The following is a 25,272-nucleotide window of genomic DNA, read 5'->3' on the forward strand; positions in this document are numbered from 1 at the left end:
CTTTCTAAGAAATGGATATTCGAAGACGAGTCTTCTGGGACAAACTTGATAGGCTTGATTTACTTTGGAAATTGTTTCAATTTAGATCGGCCTACTAATTTCGGTCGGGTCGGTAAATCGAAATGATTAAATTTTTGTTTTAGTTCAATTTAGAAAAACTGATCGGTTTTGAATTGTATTCATTGATCGGTTTGGGTGAGCAGAATTATTCAAATTGATCGGCAAGTTCAATTATAAGTTCGAACTTCGCACAGATCGGTAACTTGATAAGTTATTTGATTTGATAGGCAAGATGAATTTGATTTGTTGGATTTGAATTTGATTGGCAAGTAATCAAATTGATCAGTTGTGTATTATTGATCGGCTAAAATTTTCTGGCTACCAATTGGAATAGGAAGTTGAGTTACCAAAATTGAATTCATCGGTCAATAGTGAATAGTTGGCAAATTATTTGATCGGCAAGTAATTTGATTGGGCATGTAATTGTATTGATAGGCCGGCTAGTATGATGTATTGATAATGTAATTAAATCTAGGGTATCGCCGCCCCCATAATATAATGATAACGTAATGAAATTTGGGGTGTCGCCGCCCCATAATGTAATGATAATGTAATGAAATTTGGAGTGTCGCCGCTCCCACAGTGTAATGATAACGTAATAAAATTTGGGGTGTCGCCGCCCCCACAGTGTAATGATAACGTAATAAAATTTGGGGTGTCGCCGCCCCCACAGTGTAATGATAACGTAATGAAATTTGGGGTGTCGCCGCCCCCACAGTGTAATGATAACGTAATGAAATTTGGAGTGTCGCCGCCCCCAAAGTGTAATGATAACGTAATAAAATTTGGGGTGTCGCCGCTCCTATAGTGTAATAATAACGTAATGAAATTTGGGGTATCGCCGCCCCTTAGTGTAATGATAACGTAATGAAATTTGGGGTGTCAAATTAAGCCCCATAAGCGTAATGATAACATAATGAAATTTGGGGTGTCGCCACCCCACGGTGTAATGATAACGTAATGAAATTTGGGGTGTCACCCCAAAGTATAATGATAACGTAATGAAATTTGGGGTGTCGCCGCCCCCATAGTGTAATGATAACGTAATGAAATTTGGGGTATCGCCGCCCCTTAGTGTAATGATAACGTAGGTGTCGTCGCCCCCATAGTGTAATGATAACGTAATTAAATTTGGGGTGTCGCTGCCCCCACAGTGTAATGATAACGTAATGAAATTTGGGGTGTCGCCGCTCCCAAAGTGTAATGATAACGTAATGAAATTTGGGGTGTCGCCGCCCCCAAAATGTAATGATAACATAATAAAATTTGGGGTGTCGCCGTCCCCATAGTGTAATGATAACGTAATGAAATTTGGGGTATCGCCGCCCCTTAGTGTAATGACAACATAATGAAATTTGGGGTGTCACCGCCCCCATAGCGTAATGATAACGTAATGAAATTTGGGGAATTTGATTCCTAGTTAAAACGAAAGATGGATCGAATTTTATTGAATTATGAAATGATTACAATGAATGAAGAATAAAACATTCAACGATAAAACTTTTTCAAATGAAAAACATTCCATGGCTTGACAAATTTTTCTCCAGTGATTCTACGAAGGAAATAAGACCCTTTAGATGCTGGCCTATCAATGATGAACGGTCCTTCCCAATTCTCTGACAGCTTTCCAGATTCAATGAGCTTCTGTTTTCGGCTAAGTACCCAATCTTCTGGTTCAAAACTCTTGAGGCGAAGCTTTCTATCGTATTTGCGTTTCATGTCTGCCTGATATTTTATTAGACATTGTAAAGCTTCTTCTCGAGTTTTATCGATTGAGTCTGCCACCAAAGTTAGAGCAGCATCATTGTTTCCAGTTTGTACCGCTTCTGTCCTTGTAGTTGGTGCAATTAATTCTGTCGGGAGGACAGCATCCATGCCATAAGCTAGGTTGAAAGGGGAAAGATTGGTAGAATGCTTTGGAGTGGTGCGATAAGCCCAAAGCACTGCTGGTAACTCTTTAACCCAATTTCCTTTTGTTTCATTAAGCTTTTTCTTCAAAGTCGAGAGAATTCTTCTTATTGGTTGCTTCTGCTTGTCCATTTGCTTGTAGATAATATGGAGCGGAAAAATTATGCTGAATTTTTAGTGAGGCTCAAAATTTGTGAATTTCTTCCGCATCAAATTCTTTACCATTGTCAGAGACGATGTTAGATGGAATTCCAAAGCGACAAACGATGTCTTTCCATAAGAAACGCCGTACATCTGTTGCTGAGATGCTGACAAGCGGTTGAGCTTCTACCCATTTAGTGAAATAATCAGTTGCAACCAATAAAAAGCGTACACTTCCAAGAGCCTTTGGTAGGGGTCCCACAATATCCAAGCCCATTTCGCAAAAGGCCAAGGGCTTAGAATTGGATGGAGTTCTGTTGCTGGGAGTTTGCCCATATTTGCATGTTTTTGACATGGTATGCATTTTTGGGCAAATTCTACTGAGTGTCTTTGCATGCTAGGCCACCAGTATCCTTGAGTCATGGATTTATGTGCAAGACTACGTCCCCCATAATGGTTTCCACAAAGTCCGGAGTGTATTTCTTCGAGAACTAGATGACCTTGATCTTTGGAAAGACATCTGAGAAGAGGACTGAAGTTGTTTGATTTCCTATAAAGTAGGAGCTTGCCTTTAGAATTTGGAATTATGACAAATTTCCAGGCATCTCTCTTAATTTTGTAGGAAAGTGAGGAATCCTCAGGTAGAGTTCCATGTTGTAGAAATTCTAAATAAGTAGGTCTCCAATCATCTGGTGAAGAATCACCGTCGATAGATTGGAGATCCAAATGTGGTACTTCTGGAGAATTATCTGCTTCATGGGACTCATCTTCCATATCAACATTGCTTTGGTCGGCATCCTGTGTGAGTGGAGATTCACTCTCAAAATGATGATAGGCCAAATCTTGATGGTCGGCTAAATCTTCTTGAGCTGCTTCCTCTGAGTGAGATTCTGAACTTGTGCCGGCCGATTGAGCTAGCTCTTCTCTCTTTCTTTTCCTTGTTGTTATGACATTTACTTGCTCGAATTCGAAATGCCGAGATGTCGTTTGGAAATAGCATAGGTGAGCAATATATAAGTTTTGAACATGTTCTTCTATAAGAGTTATGCTTAGAAAAGGTTGGAAATCAATATAGATTTTTGTTTCATTGTTAACATCAACTGTGGCAGAGAGATAGGCTAAGGCATCGGCGTGACGATTATCATTGCGAGAGCGTTGGTGAACTGCAATGGATTTGAAATGAATGGATAGCTCATGCATTTTTGGAACATATGCAGCCATCCTATCATTTCGAGCAACAAAAGATCCGCCAAATTGATTCGCAACAAGCTTTGAGTCAGTGAATAACTCGATCTTTGTCGCCCCCAGGTCAAGTGCTGTTCGCATTGCATAAAGAACCGCTTCATATTCAGCTTCATTGTTTGAAGCGCAAAATCCGAGGCGAACAGATTTTTCAATTTTTTCGCCATCAGGTCGGATTAAAACACAACCAAGGCCTGAACCTGATTTGTTCTTGGAACCTTCCGTATGTAGAATCTATAAAGAAGGGTCGGCACTTGTGGATGGATCAGCCGATCCTTGTTGTGGATTAGGAGGAGGTTCGTCAAACTGCTCTTCCATGGTCGGTATGTCATCGACAGGAAAATCGGCCATAAGTGATGCCATTGCATGGCCTTTCTCAGATGATCGGGCTTTGTAGATAATTTCGTAGGCACTCAAATATGTTTCCCATTCTGCTAATCGGCTCGAATCAGCATTTCGAAGAACTTTTCTCAAGGGGTATTCAGTGTAGACATTGATGATACGTCCTTGAAAATAAGGCTTCAATCTTCGTGCACTATGGACAAGTGACAGAGCTATTTTCTCAATTTGCGAATACCTTGTTTCTGGAGCTGTAAGGGTCTTACTTATAAAGAAAATTGGTTGTTCATTTTCATCATCAATGAATAAGACGACACTCACAGCTATTTCTGATGCTGCCAAATAGATGCCAATTGTTTGTCTGGTGGTCGGACTAGCAAGAATTGGCGGCTGTACTAGGTATTCTTTCATTTTCTTGAAAGCTACATCACACTCATCTGTCCATTTTGGGGATCCCTTAATGGCTTGGAACAAGGGGTGCAGCCGATCTGAATATTTTGAGATAAATCTACCCAAAGCAACTATCCTACCCGTAAGTTACTGGATTTGCTTCTTGGTTTTTGGCGAGGGCACTTCGGTAATTGCACGGATTTGATTAGGATTAGCTTCAATGCCTCGTTTGGTCATAAGATATCCAAGAAATTTTCCCGATGCTAACCCAAATGCGCATTTTGATGGATTTAGACGCATTAGAATATGCACCAGCCGATCAAAATATTTTTGCAAGTGATGAAGGTGTGAAGACTCTTCATGCGACTTGATGACCATATCGTCAATATAAGCTTCCATAAACTTGCCTAAGAAGTCTGAAAATGATGTATTAATGAATTTCTTATATGTTGCCGGTGCATTTTTTAGACCGAAAGGCATTACCTTATAACAAAATAAGCCTTGGTCTGTTATGAAAGTTGTAAGTTCTTGTTCATCTTCGGCTAATGTAATTTTATAAAATCCCATTGAGGCATCCATAAAAGAAATTTGTTTAAACCCTGAAGTTGCATCAACCATTTCAGAAATACGAGGCAAGGGATACGGGTGAACAGGACATTTTTTATTGACATCAGTAAAATCAACACAGATTCTAAGTTTCCCATTTTTCTTAGGGGCTGCTACTACATTTGATATCCATTTCGGATATAGTACATGCCTAATAAAATTAATACTTAAAAGTTTGTCGATCTCTTCTTTCACTTTGAGCTTTCGATCGGGAGCCATTCGGCGAGGCTTCTGACGCACTGGCTTTTGTGTTTTGTCGATATCCAGCCTGTGACATGCAAGTGAAGGATCAATCCCAGGCATTTGTTCGACCGTCCATGCAAACACTGTGAAATTTTTCTTCAAAAGCTCAATGAGATCATCTTGTTCCTTCTTGGAAATTTCTGTAGAAATAAAAGTGGTTTCTTCTTCCTTGTTGCCGATCTGGACTTCGAAGAGTATGTCGATGGTCGGGGGGCCACCTAAACGCTGCTCCATAGCGTTTACTCGGCCAATGGAATTCTGTAATTGCTATTTTTCCCCATCGACATTTAGGATGGTGTTGCCCTTGACTTTCGAATCTTTATAATCTTCGAGCACAGACTCATGACACTTCAAAGCTGCTATCTGATCACTTCGAACTTTGCATACCATACCATCACACCAGAACTTGATAGCCTGATGGAAAGTTGAAACGACAGCTCCCATTGAGTGAATCCAATCTCTTCCCATAATGACATTGTAGGAGGAGTTACAATCCAAGAGAAGAAAATCAATTGTAACTTCCTTGTTCATTAATGTCACCGGAAGAGAGCATCTACCAACTGATGTTGCTGCTGTCCCATCGAAGTCAATGATAGGATTGGGATCGGGAACTATCATTTTCTCGGGGAGGTTGAGTCCTTTGTAACAACGCTTGTAGATCACACTTGCCGAACTACCTGTATCGATCATGATTTTCTGCACACGATGAATTCCAACAAAAGCTTGTATTACAAAAGCATCATAATGAGGATGGTGCACTCCTATCAGGTCATTGTCAGTCCAACAAAGAGGCCTTTCCTCATAAGTCTCAATACCCATTCCGTGGAGAAAATCATATCCACTATAAACATAGTGGTGGCTGAGATCAGTGATCTTGAAGTAATTGAAATTCTTGCGCTGGGTGTTAGACATTGAATCAACTCTGGCATGACCGACTTTGATTACATTGTGTGCAGTCACGACTAAAGCTTGTTTCGTTTTACCCAGCACGTAATCCTGGAGCATACCCTTCTCGATCAAACCTTGGATTCTACCCCTTAGAGATCGGCATTGTTCAGTTTCATGACCAAAATCATCGTGAAATTTGCACCACAGTGATTTGTCACGTGTAGCCTTGGTATCTTCGGAGAGAGGAAAAGGTGGAGATAAGATATTCTTTCCCTTAATCTTCTCATAGATAATAGCATACTTCTCGTTGAGGGCGGTAAGCTTTAACTCTGAAGTTTCTTTTGTTCTTTGCCGTTCCATTGTTGTGGCCTACCATCACTCTTAGACTTTTGATCGGTTGTTTGTTGAAACTTCGATTTTTGACTCTGTTCCTGCTGCTTGATTATTCGATCCCTATCTCTGTGAACTCGTGCTGATGCATCATCCTCAACTCGAATGAACTGTTGAGTTCGAGCAAAAAGTTCATAACGAGTTGTTGGGACGTCTTTTACTATAGTTGTAAACTCCGTCCCTGTCATAATTAATGCCTTCCTTGAAAGCATAAATGACAAGAATATCTGATGCATCGGGAATTTTAACAGCCGCTTTTTGAAATCACGCAACAAACTTACTGAGCTTTTCGTCTTTTTGTTGTTTAATACTGAATAGAGAATCAATATTTTTCGGATCTTTCCAGTTGTGACGAAAATGCTCGGCAAACTTGTAAGCCAGATCAGTAAAATTATGAATGGATCTTTCTGGAAACATGTTAAACCATCTCATCGACTCAATTCCAATGAGTGTGGATGGGAATAACTTGCAAAGAAGAGCATCGTCGAAAGTCCATAAGATCATCTTGTTTATGTAATTAACAAGATGCATCAAAGGATCTCCATCAATCTCATCATACTTTTCGAATTCTGGCTGCTTGAAGTCCTTGTGATGAACAGTTGTTTGGATTCGGAGAGAGAAGGGAGAATCGATACCACTCTCGATAGCGAGATTTCGTATTTTATTATCTCGTGATTCCTTATCATTAACAGCCTTCAATATCATTTCGTGTAGACGTCGTTCAGAAAATGGAACATTCTCTTGACGATGGTCACGACCGAACTATGGACATTTTTGCCAAGATTTCTTCGGAGGAGGTGGAGTGAGTTCTCGTCGACCCGTCCATGCAGGTGAAGGTGACAGAGCCAGTAGAGGAGTTCGGTTCCTTCGTCTCCTATAGTGAACATCGGGAGAATACGGACGGAGTGCTGGACTGTCACAACCATTTTCTTGACCTGATGCAAGTGAGTCTCCATCTCCATGGCTACCATTGTCAACATACTTTGGCTGACAATGAGCTCTTGGATTGGGACTACAACTTGAGCTACTAGGTTGTGAACTGGAACTGCTTGGTAAATAGTACTACTGTCGAGATCGGCGCATACTGTTGTTGCGACGAGGACTTGTAGTGGCTTGCCTACCCCTTCTAGAGCTTGGGGTAGGAACTTCATTGGTTTTTCGTTGGTTGGGTAGTCTATCTTGCCGACCTATATGGATATTTTGCCGATCTCCCTTAGTACGGTTCGAATCGGTAAAACCGGTTTTTGTCATGAGATCTTTTGTGAGTTGGTGATCCCTCACAGGGTGGTCGGCATCAAGGTCGGCAGAGGAGTTTGTGGATTCGCTTACGATTACACTGGAAAGTGTAGGCTTTCGGCGTTGCACATTTTGTTTGGCGCCAAGCCTTTAAATAGTTTACTTCGCATGGTTTCTCTTGGTGCGGGAGTTTGTACTCGGAGTCTTCGACAGAGATGCTTCAGTGTTCAAACGATCCCAAACACTTTTTGCCGTGGACCCTAAATCATCTTTGAGAAGTTGACGCAACTGTTTCTTCATATTGTTATTCTTGCTCTCCAATTGTCGGAGATGACGGTCTACCTGAGTTGATGGATCGGATACATGAATACCCACTCTCTCAGTCGTAGATGGCCGAGGACCATCGGACTTGGAAAGTGAATTCCTAGCAGAAGGTGAATGCTGAACTTGTGCGGTAAAAGGGATACTTTCACCGTTGTTTGTTTTTCGAGAAGCCATTGAAGTAACTTTTGTTTTGTGGTTGAGGGTATCCCCACAGACGGCGCCAAATATGTTTCAGCAAGATTTGCCAAAACACACCAGTTAAGGGTTAGAAGTAATGTTTTTTTGGAAATGGTGATTGGGGAAAGATGAGACTGGACTTCGGTTTTGAAGTTGCCTACGTACCCAAAGATATTGCTTGGGATCAAGTCTCGATTGCGTATTTCTGGAAAAATGACGAAGGTTGGATTTTATAGGTAGGATTGGTGATAGTTACTTCCTCGTTCTCCAATATTCCAATTGTGGGATGAAGTTGAGAACCGGCGAAGAACTGGCCCAATCATGGGATGAAGTTGAGAGTCGGGACAACCGTCACTCGTGGGATGAAGTTAGAGAACTGGCGGGACAACCGCCACCTCATGGGATGAAGTTGGAGAATTGGCGGGACAACTGTCAGCTCGTGGGATGTAGTTGGAGAACTGGTGGGAGAACTGTCAGCTCGTGGGATGAAGTTAGAGGACTGGCGAGACAACTGTCAGCTCGTGGGATGAAGTTGGAGAACTGGCGGGACAACTTTCAACTCGTGGGATGAAGTTGGAGAACTGGCGGGAGAGTTGTCAACTCGTGGGATGAAGTTGGAGAACTGGCGGGAGATCTGTCCAATCGTGGGATGAAGTTGGTGGAAGTTGTTTGACTCGCAAAACATGTGCGCAATTGATATTGATTTTACGTGTAGGTATGTAGGCTTTGAGCATGGGCACTGAGCGTGGGCTTTATAGTAGATAAGCTCTGAGAATGGGCTCTGAGCGTGGGCTTTTTTGTATATAAGCTCTGAAGCTGGGCTCTAAGCGTGGGCTTTTTTGTAGATAAGCTCTGAGCGTGGGATTTTTTATAGCTAAGCTCGAAAGCATGGGCTCGAAAGGGGCTTTTTATAGATAAGCTCGAGCGTGGGTTCCGAAATGCGGGGCTTTTTATAGCTAAGCTCGAGGCATGGGCTCTGGAAAGCTGCTTTTTATAGATAAGCTTTGAGCGTGGGCTTTTTTGTAGATTAGCTTTGAGCATGGGCTTGTATTGAATTGGGCTTTTATTGGGCCACATTTGTGGAGGCCGGAACATTGAGTACTCTAGTTTGTTAGAGTACTCTTAGTTTTATCAGTATTGTTGTTTTGTTTTGGATGTTTCGTTGTAATCTTGTAATCCTATCAAGTTTGAGATTTTAGTTTTAGAGTTAGTTTTAAATGTTGAAGTGAAGTTTTAGTTTGGTAATGAAGTACTCATGAAGTTTTAGTTTGTTAATGAAGTACTCATGAAGCTTTAGTTTGTTAATGAAGTTTGGTAATGAAGTTTTGAGTACTCTGAAGTTTTACTCAAGTTTTAGTTATGTTGTAAATGTTCATTCAATTTCAATCAAGAGTACTCTTCAATCAATCAGTCTTCTCAAATATGTTGAACTGTATGCAAAACAGTATTGCAGAGGAGAGTATGTTTGTCAGTCTTCAATCAATTAGTGTATGTTTGAAAACATAGGAGAATAGTAACAGAAAGAGTAAAACAGTATTGCAAAGAAAAGAGACTCGAGAAAAGACCAGAGAAAACTAGCACTGACTTTAAACATTGAAACTAGAGTACTCTTGACTCTTGAAACTAACATAGCAACACTAAACATCTATCTAATAAAAAGCAATGGTGTGGAGCCCACAGAGACTCCATCCAATGGTTGTCATTGTCTTTTCTAAGTTGTGACATGGCAGATCCAAGTGTTTGGAGAGTTTGTGTAATTTTATTAAGTGTAATCAATACTATGGGATCTATCCTAAAATCAACAAAAAGTCAACAATTGCAGCTGGACTTATAAATTGTTGGGCTAGCCCATAAAGTGTTAGCGCCTCCAATTGATTTGGGCTTATAGATAATGGGTAATTGGGATGGCCTTGTGGCTGTATTTATAAATTGAGTTGTTTCGCTGGTCTTGTGCCGAATATTTTACGCCTAAGATGCGTGTACACCTTGCGACGAAGGCGTGATAAGTTGTCGGGATAATGTTGCAGGCGCGTCGAGGTCTCGCGGGCCGTAGGCACGGGCATACCCTAGTTGAAAATAATAGGCCAAAACATGCAAAACATTGGAACTACCATAGGAGAGTACTCACCATAAGACACTTGACACTGACTTGAACTCCTAACTTGACTCTAAACATAGATCTTCAAACATAGAATGCTTGAACTTCAACCATAGAGCACACCATGAAACAAGACAAACTTGAGATTACTTCTTCTTGTAGTTGGACTTCTTCTTGCTCATACAGACTCCAGCTGCTTCTAGTGCCAAGATAATTTCTTTAGCTTGATGTGCAGGTGATTGTGATGAACCAGGTGATTGTGATGGTCCTGGACCACCTACTATTGATGATCGCCTGAGAAGAAGAGGAGGTGTTTTTGTTGGTGGTGGTGTTGGTTGTGGTGGTTCTGGTTGTGGTGCAAATTTCAAATCAAAACCCTTGGCTGGTGGTGGAGGAGCAAACCCTGGTTTTGGAGCAAAGCCAGGTGGAGGATATGATCCTAATTCATCTTCACATCGACCAAAATAAGAGTCCAACTGTAAATAACACATGCAATTGCAATGCTTACAGACTTTGAGACTTAACCTACCATCGTTCTCCATCATCTCCAAGAACACCCTCCGATCTTTCTTGTCTTTGAGCAATGACTTGATTTGCTCAAAAGATTGTTCAATTTGTTTGCTATCTAACTCAAATTTTGACATTGTTCCTGCTTTCACCATTGTTTGTTGAGTTTGTTTTGTTTGCATTTTTTGTGTGAGGAGATGAGAGATGTGATTGGTGATGTGAGTTGTGCTTAGGGGGTGGTTATGCCCTTATAGAACAGAGATGAACAATGTTTATTCACGAGGCATTGACTAGCCAGCTTAGAAAACAGATGTAAAATTATCACAATAACTCATCACAATATTTCTATTTCTATAGAGTACTCATTTCTATATGAGTCTCTTCCTATATAAGCAAACACAATATCACAACTTTCTTTCTTAATATGCTAACTTAATTCCATAAATCCATAACTGCCAATTTTAAAAGAGTTTTAAAACCCAAGATACGCCATTAATCCATCAGTCTATAACCAAAATGAGCTATACATTGACACATACCAAAATGAGTTTTAAAACCCAAGATACACCATGTTTCTGTCCAAAATGAGTAAAAAACAACCAAAACAAATGCAAACATACTAACTTACAAAAGTATCATTCATCCAACTATACATTGACTGCATTGCTCCAAAAGTATCCCAAAAGTAACTCCAAAAGTAACAAGTCTAAACTGACCACCTTGAACTTTGGTCTAGGTTGTACAGGCTTCACAGATAGCTTCTCCATTGGCTTGACAGGTGGTGCCTTGAAAGGAACCTTAACACTAGCAGCTACTCACAATGTTGGTGCCTTGAAAGGAGCCCTAACACTAGCAGTATTCGTTTTCTTTATGATCAACATGTAAAACACTTACACTATTCTTTTTCTTCTTTTTCCCCTCTCCTTGCTTCATGATCAAGTCACCCATAGCAGCATGTAAAACACTTACATTATTCCTTTGCCCCTCTCCTTGCTTCATGATCAAGTCACCCATAGTATGTCTGTGCTATGGTGCTTTGAAAAAGGTATGTCCATTGCTTTGGCTCTTCCTTGGGTGTTCATGTCTTGGTGGTGCCACTCTAACTGGTGCATTGCTTGGTGGTTCTGCTATGGGGTCACTTGCAGGAGCATCACTGCCATTTCTTAATGCCTTGTATTTTGCCTTTTTAATACCACTCTGAGTCTTCCGCACAATTTTTCTACAAAACAAGACAAAAACAATTTAGATTTGGTATCATTTTAGTAACAATGACTAACCTAGTACAATCAGAACTTACTTTTCCCTGTCCATGACAGTGGACTCTCCTATCACAGTTCTAGACCTTGTCCAAGGTTTAGGTTTCAGTCTTGGTGTTGTTTTCTTTGCATTGCTTCCATTACTTCCATTACTTGATACTTCTGATGCAGCAGGACTCTTACATGACCTTGCATTATGCCCTTCTTCTTTACATTTGCTGCAAGTCATTTTCCTCTTTTTATAGACATGCCCATTTTCATTTTCATCCTCAGCCCTCATTCTCTCCTTTCTAAGCCTTCCAATACCCCTCACCAAAGGAGGTGGTTTCACATGTTCGGTTGGATCCTAAGAAAATAGAACACTTTACAAATTTGTTTGAAGAACATTAAACTTGGCAAATATATAAAACTCATATATAAATAAATACTTACAGGTTTAGGCCAATCTTTGACATCTTTCATGGGTTTGACATTACTTGTGTAAGCTAGCTTGTACTCTGAGACCCAAAAGTAAGAGCTGCAGTACTCAACCCACTCAACTCTCTTTGGTAAGAGCACTCTCACCGCATGAACACACACAATCCCAGTCATCTGCCATACCCTACATTCACAAGTGTGGTCCACAATATTGACAACCCACCTATCACCATGGTAATTTTTCACCACAAAAAGATGATCATCTGAACCTTCAAATGTGTAGTGGGAACATACTTCAATCATCTTGGATATATGTTTATTCACTCTATGGACCAATCCATTTTGACCACATTATTTACAAGCCTATTTTCTCTTGTACCTCAAACTCATCAACAAAATGTGATATTTGTCAAGAAACAGGTAATTGGAAGGTCTCTCAGTTCCAAGATCCAACTATTGAAAGACTCTAAGAAATTAATACTTACTTGTTCAGCTTTAAGTTCCTTAGCAAAATGAAACCTAGCCCATGTTTCATATTCCTCCTTTTGCAACCACTTATGTGCTTCAATGTTTTCCTTTTTTATCACTTCCATCCACCTCTCAAAGTCTTCCTTTTTATATGCCTTTGAGGCAGCCCATACAAGTTGTTCCATACACTCACCCTTGAACAACTTTTTGAAGTTCTTATACATGTGTTTGAAACAGAACCTATGTTGTGCTCTAGGAAATATGCACTTAATAGCTTGAATCAAACCCTTTTGCCTGTCAGAAATAAAGGTAACAGGCCAAGGGTGTAGTTCTAGCTTCTCATCCATGATACTCAAAAACTCACTCCATGACTGCTTACACTCAGATCTACAAATGTATATAGCCAATGGAAATAAACCATTATTTCCATCTAAAGCAACCATGCTAAGCACTTGGCCTCCATATTTCCTTTTAAGGAAACAACCATCCAACCCCACTAATGGCCTATAACCAACTGAAAAACCCTGAATACAAGCATCAAATGAAATACACACTCCTTCAAACTGAAGTGTATCAACATCTCTTCAGTATTTTGCAATAGTTGATAGACCATTACTCTCATGAATCTACAAGCAAGCAACAAACATGCAATTATTCAGTACAATCAATTTGACAGTTGAAATCACAAAGTGCAAACATTTATAAAGTGTATACCATGTTACATAGCACTGGGATCATGTTGTAGCTTTCCTCATAATCACCATAAATCTGTTGTAGAGACTTGAATCTTGCATTCCAAGCTGTCCAATAACTTATATTGACATAAAAAACCCTTATGACTTCTTCTTTTATGAAAACAGGAGTCATGGTTTGGAAATGAACCTTGGACAAAACAATAGAAGAGTTACTACATTAGTACAATGTAAAAAGACAAATATGAGATAATTAAACTCCACGCACTTATAATTAACTAACCTTCATTTGATCTTGAATTTTTCTGACTACCCAATTTGCATTGGCCATTCTGTTCAACATATCACAATCAACCTGACAAGTATGTATTGGCTTCAGTGTATTCAGCCTCATTGTGAATCCATCTTTATCTCTCTTGAAATAAGCTACCCATGGACATTGTACCTTCTTTCTGTCTTCCCCTAAACAAACCACTCTAATTCTTAATGGGTCATTCTTGATTAAGTCACTAGCAAACCTATTTCCTATACAAAAATCTTTTATATTATCTCTCAAAACATCAATGTTAGGCCACTCCATTCCTACCTCCCAAATTAATGGTTTGTTCACAGACTGCTCACTTCCCACATCTATATCAATAATATTGTCAGTCCCTGCAATGAAGTCAACAAAGTCTGCTTTGTTTGCAATGACATGGTCCTCCTCATCCTCAGAAGAATGTGTACTCTTATACCCCTCATCATCCTCAATCTCATCTATGGGTCTTGGTGGTGGTGGTGGTGGTGGAGGTGAAAAAGGTGTTGGTGCATGTGAAATGGGTGTTGTGGAATCTGAAATAAAGGATGGACCTGAAATGTGTGGAGTAGATGCATTGGTTGTATGTGGTGGTGGAGCTAATATATCAGCTTGTGGACCTGAACTTAGAGGTGTTATTGGTGGTAAATCCTCATTCCAGTCATCCTCTCCATTAGAATCATCTAATGTACCAATACACTTCTTTGAGTAAAAATCATCATTATCTTTAATGTTAGATTTATTCTTAGTGATACTTCTTCTCCTTGTACTCATTTTCTTTACATTCTTGGTAGGCTTCCTACACTTTGGAGTTGTAACTTGTGGAGTTGGCACAATCATAGTTTCAACTAGCTCTATAAGTTCCCCTTCAAGTTCAACAAATACATGACTCCACCCCTTTATATCTTCCTCCATGTTAGCCCACATTTGCATCAAATCATTGTCATTCTTAACATACACCTTCTCACCACTCAAAGTGTACAATATTTGAAATCCTACACTAATATCAAACAAATAGTTCTCCTTTATATCATCTACTAAATCCATAAAATTTGTCCTATCCCCGTCCACATTCCTCATTTTCTCCATAACACCACCTCGATAATTATCTTGGGAATATAGTGAACCATCAGGTGCCTCTTGAAATGTCCCATGATAATGAAGGATCAAGTTTCTTTTAGCCAATCAGTCCCTTTCCATCTGATTATTATAACAACCAAACAAACAAAATATCCAGCTTGCAATACAAGCATGAATCAAACATATTTATAAAACAAAACATTCCACCATTATACACGTTTTCAACTATATAAATAATAACTCATGTTACAATGACAAAAACTTAAATGGATTGTACTCAAACATAGGTTTTTAACAATAACATTATCATGAAAGTTAAACATTGGACTAAAAATTTTACATTTCTCACTTGACACACTTTAAACCACCTAAAAACATGTTAAAACTGATTAAAGGTGCGAAATTTAAGCAACTTACCTTGAAGTTTTTGTAAGATCACGTGTAAGTAAACCAGCTACCACCTACTTACTTGTTTCAGTGTACTTGCTTTGAGTTCTTGAGTTCTTGAGTTCTTGTTCATATGGATTTGTCTAGTAAACTAGATAAAGTTGGGTTTGTCAAGATGGAGCTTTACATCATGTTGGAGTTCACAATGAAGAAGATAACTTAGGATGATTCAACGATTTTTTTTTTCTTTAGCTTAGCTTAGCTAAGAAGAGTAACATGTACCACTAAAAATGTTCTCTGATGAGACGTGTTGTGCATGTTTTGTTCTCCACTGTTGATGGATTTGGTTAGGATGTTGACACGTGGCGATTGAGAAAACTTGAGTGAGGTTATTTTGGGTATTTTAGGTGGGTAGGGGTAGTCGACGTCATTTAGGCAAAAAATTTAGGTTCGTTGGATTAAATGGGTGTGATAATGCCACGTGGCAATTGGATGGGTTTTGGTCTTGGGGGAGTCAAAGGGTTTATTGGTCATTTTACCTGCTGAGGGGTAGATGTGTACTTGCACATGTAGCAAACAGACGGAATGCATTTTGCTGTGAAAGTAGGGGTGGAAGTCTAATAATGAAATATCTGGAGGTGGAAATCTAATTTGCAAAGTTGCTGAGGGTGGAAATCTAATTCAATCAAAAAAAAAAAAAAAAAAGGAGTGTTCAGCATACGCAGACAATGCATCAATAGAATTATTATTTCATCAAATAGATGAGCATAGTAAAAGTAGATTATAAGTAAATTTGAATCATATAAGAAACAAGTCAAACAACACTACAACGAGCAATAGAGATAAAAATTGAGAAGTAACCGTTCAATATATTTGATGAATTGGTTGTTATTACAAAACAGATCATATAATTACAACTAATTCTAGACCAGTGACTCAACCACTTCTCAAGGTTCCAACAAACGCCACGTGTATTCTTTTCCCGCCAAAACTTCTCTTTACAAATTCCACTTTCTTCTCTCTTCTCTCGCTCTCCCTTTCTCAGCTAAAAAAAAAATGGCGAAACTAGTTATGATTTATTACCCATCCTCATTTCTCTCTTTCTCCTCTCATTTTTCTTCCCAATTTCACCACCGCCACCACTTTCTCAATCAGTTCTTGATGAAGCCGTTACATCTCTTTATAAATCTGGTTACAAACGAATGTCTTTATACCTTGAACACGAATCTAAAACTCTAATTACCAAATCTTCATCATCATTAACTATCTTTGCTTTTCCTGATCTTGAGTATATTTTCACAAACAAAATTCGTTTTCAAAATAACTATCATTATTCACCATTGAAATATTCAATCAAGATTCTTGAATCACTTCCTTTCGGAACCAAGATTCCCACATTTTTGAAGAATGTTTACTTCATCGGCTTCGGAGAAAGAAATCTGTTTGAATAATGTGAAGGTTTATGAATTTCCCATCTACGAGACTGAATCTTTGATAGTTTTAAGGATAGAGAAAATATTTGATCCTTCTTTTGATATTTCTGAGTTTTTGTCCCCAAAAGTAAAGCCTAGTTTTGTTCTCGGATCTGTGAAGGTGTTTTCTAATGATTACTCAGTAATGGCTTCGTTTCTTGACTTGCAATTATTACCAATTGAAGACCAGTTTACTGTATTTGCGCCAAATGATGTTGAGATGAAGCTTCATTTAAAGAATTTCGGTAATCATAACTCGATATTTTGGATACAAGCTGAGTTGAAAGGATTTGGTTAATCTAGCTGTTGTCGACTTTTTTTTTTATGGTTTTGAGATAAATGATTAAATGTTACCTGCTCTGGTGATATTTTGGTGTTGAATAATGGACTTCATGTCGTTGATCCAGATATGTATACTACGGATAGAATTGTTGTTCATGGTATTGCAATTATGCTAGACGTAAAAGAGCACGTTCAAAACTAACAAATGAGCAACGTGTTGTTATTCGGGATATTGACACCTCTTGTCGAAAGCGAGCATGGGCAAATCAGACAACTGAGTAACGTTCTTTGTGCCGAGATATTGATACCTCCTGACGCAACTTGTCCAACCAAAATGAAACGGCAGAGGTACATCGTTTCAAGTTAGCTTTACATAGAGCTCGTCGAAGACTAATAGTTGAAAATCAAGACCCTGTTGAACGGGCTGTTCATAATGCACTACGTGTGTTTTATAAAAAGGGCAGCTCTTCGCAGAATTGCTCACCAAAGATTTTCTTGCAAAATAGTTGCTCTTTCCCGTCGGGTAGTTGCTCGACATGGACGAGTTCCACAACCACAATCCCATGTACAATTGAGTATTGGAGATAACAATAGATGTGAAGTGACTATTCAAACACAAATTGTGAATGATTGCTTACCTCTTACCAATGCGCAAGCTTTCCGAAAATCATGTAACGATATGGAATGGTTGAGTTGTCCAGAATGCAAACGAAGATTCTCGATTTGAAGATATCTGTAGGTATTTGTTCTTCTTACAAGTCTATGGTTAAGTTGTCTAGATGCCAAAGAAGATTCCCTGATTTGAATTTTTTTGCAGGTATGTGTTCTTCTTGCAAGTCAGATAAGCGAGGGAACCACCAAGCAAGCATGCTCAATGTGGATAACTCAATGCATCCTGGTATTGTACCTCTAGAATTGGCTCGTTTGACAGATTAAGAAAGGATTCTTATTGCTAGGGTGCACCCAATGATGTTTGTATATCGTGTTAAAGGTCAACAATACAAATACGGTGGTAATGTAATAAACTTTGCACAAGATGTCAACGCAATTGCAACTGTTTTGCCATACAAGCCTGCTGATTTATCTGCAATACTAGTTGTTAATAGGGGCGGGCCACATACAAGCAAGGAGTTTCGTGTTCGTCGCGAGTTTGTACGTGAAGCATTGGTTTGGTTGAAAAAATATCATCGGCACTATGGTGATATAATTATTGATGACGGAACTCTAGAAAGACTTCCAATAGATGAGATACCGGAAGACATCCCAAAGGTGGGAGAAAGTTTGGGAGATCATAACAATGGAGACAATGCAGTGCATATGCAGGCAGATGAATCTCAAGGACCACCTGAGTTACTGGACCAAGATTTCCACATTGATGATTTTCATGTTGCTGGTACTATTGCTATTCAGCCACAACCTAATTAACAAGCATGTCTCTTAAGGGCATTGCAAGTTCCAAATGCAGATCAGACACATGTGCATATGCCTTTCACTACAGAGATCATTAATGATCGAGTTTTCAACTCCCGGATACATTGCTATGGCTTTTCCAACCTTGTTTCCTTGAGGCAATGCTGATTTGAGGCAAGCTCGTCAAAGGAAAGTAAACCTGTTGCAATACTTTCAATATTTGATGAAGTACGATGATGGTCATTTTGCCAAAGATACAAGATTTCGGTACTTTGCATGGAACTCTTTATCAAGGTGGCATGCACTTGCATTGGGTGATGTTTTCATGAGAAAGAATCCAGGAGATGCAGAGTTGTCAATACAAGATATTTGAGATATGATTTCATCTGGTGACAAACAACTAGTCAGTCGCATTTCTTACTTTGCAAAGAATATCCGTGGTACTGGTGCTTTTTGGCTTACAAGGTTGAAAGAGTTAACATCCATGGTGAAACAGTTAGGTCCACCAATGATATTCTTCATACTCAGTGCTGCTGGCATGCAATGGCCATAACTATTTCACATTTTGGATCCATCTAATGCACTTGAAAGGTTGTGTCATTTTAATGTTGAATGATGGTGTTGTACATTATTTTAATATATCTTGGCTATGAGTTAGGAATTATTTGAGGATCTTTACAGGTATGACATGTTGAATTATATGATTTACAGGTTGTCTCCTTTAGAAAAAAAGAGGGGATGTGCAAGGTTGGTTAACGAAAATCCAAGTGTCGTCGCATGGTTCTTTCAGGCCAGGGTATCCAATTTCTTTTAGGAATATTTAAGCAATGAGTTTTCTATGGTGAATCGTGGCAATGGTCATATTCATGGATTTCTTTGGTTAAGAGGTGCTCCAAATGTTAGTGGGATAGGTACAAGCGCAGAGGTTATATCAAATGTCATTGCATATTTTGATAGGCTTGTTTCCACTGTAAATCCAAATCCTAGCATGGATAGAAATATGCAAGAGCATCCATGTGCGCGTACTTTGCCACTCGAGTTGAATCTTGATACAGACGAAGATGGTTATGCTTTATTGGTTAATTGGGTCATGCAACACAGCATATGTGGAAGCCATTGCTTACGTTTATATAAAACAACAAAATAGATGGGATGCCGCTTTTGATATCCATTTGATGTACTTGATAAATCGGAGATTGTTGAAGATCCACTTAACAGTAATATGTTCCGGTTTATGGGGCGTCGGAATGATGAGTTAGTCTGCTCCCATAATAGAAAAATTCTGCAGACATGGCGTGCAAACATTGATTGGTCGCCTGTCCTTTCGGTGCAGTATGTAGTAAATTATATTGCAAAGCATGCTTCAAAATTTGAGCCTGCATCAAAGAGTTTCACAGAAACTTTACGAGAAATTGTTGAAGATCTTCGTCGTCCATGTCAGAATGCAAAATCTGCTTCCAAGCAATTGCTTATGAAAAGTGTATCCGAAAGAGATATTTTTGTCCAAGAAGTAAGTCATTTGTTAATGGGGTACCCATTGGTATGATCATCAAGGAATTTTGTCCTTTTAAATGTAAGTGAAAAGAGCATGTTAGCATCAACTTTATGTCGTAGAAGAGGGGACGAAGATGAAGAGATTGTTGGAACAGACCCAAGCTTTGTAGGAAGATATATACAACGACCTCCTTGCTATGAAAATACATCCCTCCTCGATATGGCAAAAATACACTACTTTGAGAGGAAGGGTTGGCACACTTCTCGAGCTAATGCAATTGTGCGTTTGGTTCCACAACTGGATGGTGACATCCTACTAAACACTGAAAAATGGGAATCATTTTGTCGTCAACAAGTCTTGATTCATCACCCTTTTCAGACTCTAGAAGAAGCAAAAGGGGATTCCATACTATGGTCAGAAAGGTAAATGGACTTGGGCTTCAGAGAACACCAATCAATAATTCTTCCTGAACCTGTTTGATGAAGAATTCGAAGATGATATTGAGATAGAGAATGATATGGAAGACATGTTTCGAGATGAATAGATGATGGCAGCAGCAATGGGGCCCTTGTTTGTCCCTGGGGAGAATGTCGAATTAGGAAGGTGAAACTTTGATACTTCACATAATTGGGCTGAAGGTTTATATCGATATCCAAACATGGAGAGTGAAAGAAAATTTGTGCATACTTTGCACGGTGGAGAAGAAGTTAACATTGAACCTCTTATTGTAACCCTTGATGAACTGTCTCTTGAACAAAGAGTGGCACATGATATGGTTATTCAAGCACTAGAATGTCGAGCATGCATTTGTTTGATAGTTTGTCGTGGTGCAGGCACGGGGAAGTCCACTCTTATAAATGCAATTGTGCATTCAATTACTGGTTTTTTTAGATCAGCAAAAGCAGTACGTGTCATGGCTCTAACTGGAGTTGTTGCTATTAATATTGGAGGTGCAACCATACACCATGAACTCGACATCATAACTGAACGAAATGCTTCAAAAAAATTTAAATCTTTTGAAGGTAATCAATGTCAGCGTATGCAAGAGGACTTTAAAGACACCAAACTCATCATTATTGATGAATATAGTATGGTCGGAACATCTATGCTTACGAATATTGACCATCGTAGTCGAGATATTTTTGGGCCTAATGAGCCATTTGGTAATGTCTCTATTCTCCTTGTTGGTGATATGCGTCAGTTACCTCCTGTATGCAATAGGGCATTGTATACAGGAGGTGGGAGTCTTCAACAACTATATGGTGGACTTATGTACACTTTTTTTGATAAATGTGTTCGGTTGTCTCATATATTTCGACAAGCAGGGGATAAACAAGTATTGTTTCGGGAAGCATTGATGAGACTCAGTGATGGAACATCCACGATCGATGACTGGAAATTATTTCTGACTAGAGACTTTTCCTCGCTCAGTGCGGAAGAAATTAACACCTTCAAATATGCTTTGCGTCTATTTTTTTTTCCCAAATTAAGCTAGGGTTAGGCAGACCCTCACCTGCATTGATTTAACTGTTTCGTACATAGATTTGTCCACTTGCGTCATCATTTACAATACATTGTAATCTATGATCTAAAGGGGGAACAAAATGTACAACAAAACTAGATGCGTCATGAAGAGAAGCTAGATAATCCGCAGCTCGGTTCACTTCTCTATAAGCATGAGAGAAGGATATAAAAGTGAATCTTTCTCTTTTCCTCTCTATCGCTTTAAGCATGTCGAGACAGAACCAAGGAGGTTTCTCTACCTTGTTGATTGCATGCACAGCTCTCAATGAGTTAGACTCGACCTCCACTTCCTTGTAGCCTTCATTGAGACATCTTTGCAAGCATATGTCGATAGCTTTGATTTCCTGAAACAGTACCGACGACAAGCCTCCACTGCCACTGAACCCAGCTACCACTTGTCCCTCTTTGTCTCTAATAACCCTACCTTGTCCCGCACCATTACTGCTCAGTACTCCGTCTGTGTTTGCTTTCACTCGGTTGCCACTTGGAGGGCCCCAAACACATTCGGTTTGCCTTTGCGTCTTGTATTTGGGTTCAAGGTTGAGTCGCTGAAATAGATTCCTTGCGCTGGCCGTATCACCTATTTCTGGTCTTAGGACTTGCAAATAATTCCTTGTGTCTCTGACCAGTTTCTCGTATATCCTCCTTGCTGGTTTGGAAGAGTGCTGAAATCTGTGATCATTCCTTTCCCTCCAGATATAGGCAGCGGTAGCGTAGAATGATTCCTTTGCGTCTATTTCCGATCAATAATTCCTTTGCGTCTATTTTCGACCAAGCAAGCTGCACATGATTATAATCTCAATCGACTAATTGAGCTTGGAAAACTTATTGCTCGAATTGTATCAAAAAATAATTGTGATACTGCTTCTAGGGCTTTGTTTGATGATGCGAAAGGCTTGGAAAAAGTTTTGTGTTTATCAATTGGTGCACGTGTTATGCTTCGATCAAACCTTGCCACACACAATGGTCTGGTTAATGGTGCAATGGGCATTATTGTGGACAGTGTCTATGCAAATGATTGCAAATCACCAGAAGAGAATCCTTTTGCAGTCATGGTTGACTTTGATAACTACCGTGGTCCTAAGTTTCGTCCAGATTCTAATATAATACCAATTGTTCCACAAACAACTCATTGGAAGACAAATGATACTTCATGCCAAAGAACTTAGATTCCTCTAGTTTTGTGTTGGGCTATAACAATTCATAAAAGTCAAGGGCTCACTCTTGATCAGGCTGTGATAGATATTGGTGAAAAAGAAAGCATCGGTTTGACATTTGTTGCTTTGTCACGTACTAGAAAATTGTGTGATCTAGCATTTAGCCCTATGTTCACTTTAGATAGACTGCAAAGAATTGGAAGATGTGTTGGTCTTAAAGGTCGATTGCAAGAGGAGAGTCGTTTGCTCCACATGTCAACTACAAGCATTAGTTGAAACTACACTTATCTTGAGATTTTGTTTATATTCTTGGTATGTTAATTCGTGATTGCATCTTATAGTTGATTCATCTATATGTACATTTAAATTAATGCCTAAAGTTAGACAAAATATGTTTCTTATAATATCGTAATTGAATCTTAAGTGGGAGGTGGCACATATTTTATTGGCAAGCATGTTTTTAAACGAGAACAATAACTCATTGGTGTGGTGGGGTTCGAACCCCAGACCTCTGGTATCATCACCCAAAAGTTTTACCAACTTTGCTAGTTTGCACCTACAATGTTTCTTGTTATCTAGTTAGATAAGTAATATGTATATTATATTTACTTAAGTTCAATTTTACATTTGCGGTTAAGCCTACAATTATCTTGTTTTTACTTTTGAAGTAATGTATGTCATTACCTTGAAGAATGTTTTTTTTATTACTTTGATAAAGTTGATGTTTTTTTTTTTTTTTTTTTTTTTCTGTGTAGGGACTCGGCAACTCGGCAAATACCAACCATGAAGAACATTTTTTGACACTTGCTGCATATGTTTTGGTGCAACTGCAGAGTGAGAGCTCTGTAATGAAACAATTTGTAAAGTCTTACGCGTATTTTGTTGTATGTATTATCTTTTTGAACTTATAGGATGTAAATTGTTATATACTTTTGTGGAAGGATGGTGTTGTACATCTTAGTTTTTTGTAAAAGTCGAAAGCAGGTATGACGTGGAGATATGATTTAATGTTGAAATTACAAAGGAGGCTCTGTCAAAATTTTGGATGGTGTTGTACATCTTAGTTTGTTGTATGTATTATGTTTTTGGATGATGCTTTACAAATATAACGTGGAAATATGATTTAATATTGAAATTACAGAGGAGGTTATGTCAAAACTTTGAATTGTGTTATACACCTTAGTTTGTTGTATGTATTATGTTTTTGGATGGTGTTTTACAGGTATAACGTGAAGATATAATTTAATATTGAAATTACAGAGGAGATTATAAAAAAAAAAAAATAGAAATGGAGAAAAAACAAGGTTGGTGTACAACTAATTTGATTTTAGTCTTAGTAATGTGTTGTGATATTTGGTTGTTTTAGACTTATTTTGTTTGTTTCAGACTTATTTTATTAATATGTTTTTTGGAATTCTTAAATTTGTGTTATCGTACGACAAATTAAGTTGGGGGACTTTTAAGTATATTGTTCTAACATAGCTTGGAAACTATGTCAGAAAATATAATATCTTGAAAGGCTACTTGAATTATAGATTATTCATGACATAGTCCAGAAAAAAGAAACAAAATAGTAATGATGTGAAATCCAATTGAATCTTTTCATTTACGAATATAAAATATTAAATTCACTCTCTATCAGAACCTTGACTGCTAGTTGCATGCCATTAGGAAACTGACCTCTGTAAACAGTTCCATAGTAACCAGAGCTTACTTTAAAAGAGAAATTTGATGCAATGGTTTTGAGATCCCCATGTGAAAATCGCCTCGGTTTCCTCTTGCCATTTCACTTAGTAACATTTCAATGGATTCATAGTTAGCATTGGCCTCTTCTTTTAAAACTTTCACAGCTTTGAAATTGTCAATCACTTTCCTATTAATAGAACATAGTATTTCAATATTTTAACTAAACATGGTTACGTGGTTTGCCTAATCTTTTATCTGAACATTTTAAGTTTTTCTCAGTCTTTTAATTTTAGTCCAACTGTGGTGATCAATTGTTTTTTTCAAAAGAAAATTTATAATTAAATAATAATTAATTTAACGAGTGAGATTTTTATAATTAATTAAATTAAAAAATATAATTTATAATAATAATTAGCGAAGTGCTATGCTCCACTCACGCCCCCACTGCAATGCAGTATACTAGTTATGTTAAGAAGTGAAATGGGATTACGTTGATAACTTGACATGGACAGAATGCAGATAATGGGTTTAATCTCCCTGGTACTTAAATGGTTGCACAAAAACCCCTTAGAAGCGAACAAATGCATAAAACCTCCCTATTATTTAAAAACATAACATCAAAGCCAAAACAGACAAAAATACCCCTGTGAAAACTGGGCTGACGTCATTCTATGTAAATTTGTATTTACATATGATAATATAAAATTACACAGTCTTCTTAACATATTTAAATTTAAATTTTCATATGAAATTTTTTTTCATAGAAAAATTTAAATTTATATTCTGTCTGGTGTCGTCGGAAAATTTTCAATCCGAAAAGTTACTATGTAAATTTAAGTTTTCATAGCTCCAATAACTATATAAATATAGTTATATATATATATGACTATGTAAAAATACATTTACATATATTATGTCAGGTGTCGGAAAATTTTCAATCCCAAAAGTTACTATGTAAATTTAAGTTTTTATAGCTCCAATGACTATGCAAATATAATTATATATATATATATATATGACTATGTAAAAATACATTTACATATAGTCGGAAAATTTTCAATCCCAAAAGGGTAAAAAAGGAAATAAGATAAAATGGAAAATA

General features: G+C 38.3%; 1 protein-coding gene across 1 annotated transcript; it reads left to right on the forward strand.

Moving 5' to 3' along the window:
- Positions 1-20,461: 20,461 nt before the first annotated feature.
- LOC147496293 (ATP-dependent DNA helicase RRM3-like) lies at positions 20,462-22,496 on the forward strand. Its single transcript, XM_086562529.1, has 2 exons — positions 20,462-21,139; positions 22,104-22,496. The coding sequence occupies exons 1-2, from the start codon at positions 20,462-20,464 to the stop codon at positions 22,494-22,496; spliced, it is 1,071 nt and encodes a 356-aa protein (XP_086418655.1).
- Positions 22,497-25,272: the final 2,776 nt, after the last annotated feature.

The sequence above is a fragment of the Coptis chinensis genome, chromosome 5 (assembly GCF_015680905.1).
Source record: "Coptis chinensis isolate HL-2020 chromosome 5, ASM1568090v1, whole genome shotgun sequence".
NCBI lineage: Eukaryota > Viridiplantae > Streptophyta > Magnoliopsida > Ranunculales > Ranunculaceae > Coptis > Coptis chinensis.

Excerpts from the sequence above, each read along its gene's own strand:
- LOC147496293 (XM_086562529.1), top strand. The coding sequence starts at position 20,462 with ATGGAGAGTGAAAGAAAATTTGTGCATACTTTGCACGGTGGAGAAGAA. Across the intron at positions 21,140-22,103 it reads GACAAGCAGGGGATAAACAA|CAAGCTGCACATGATTATAA; the intron begins GTATTGTTTCGG and ends TTTTCGACCAAG.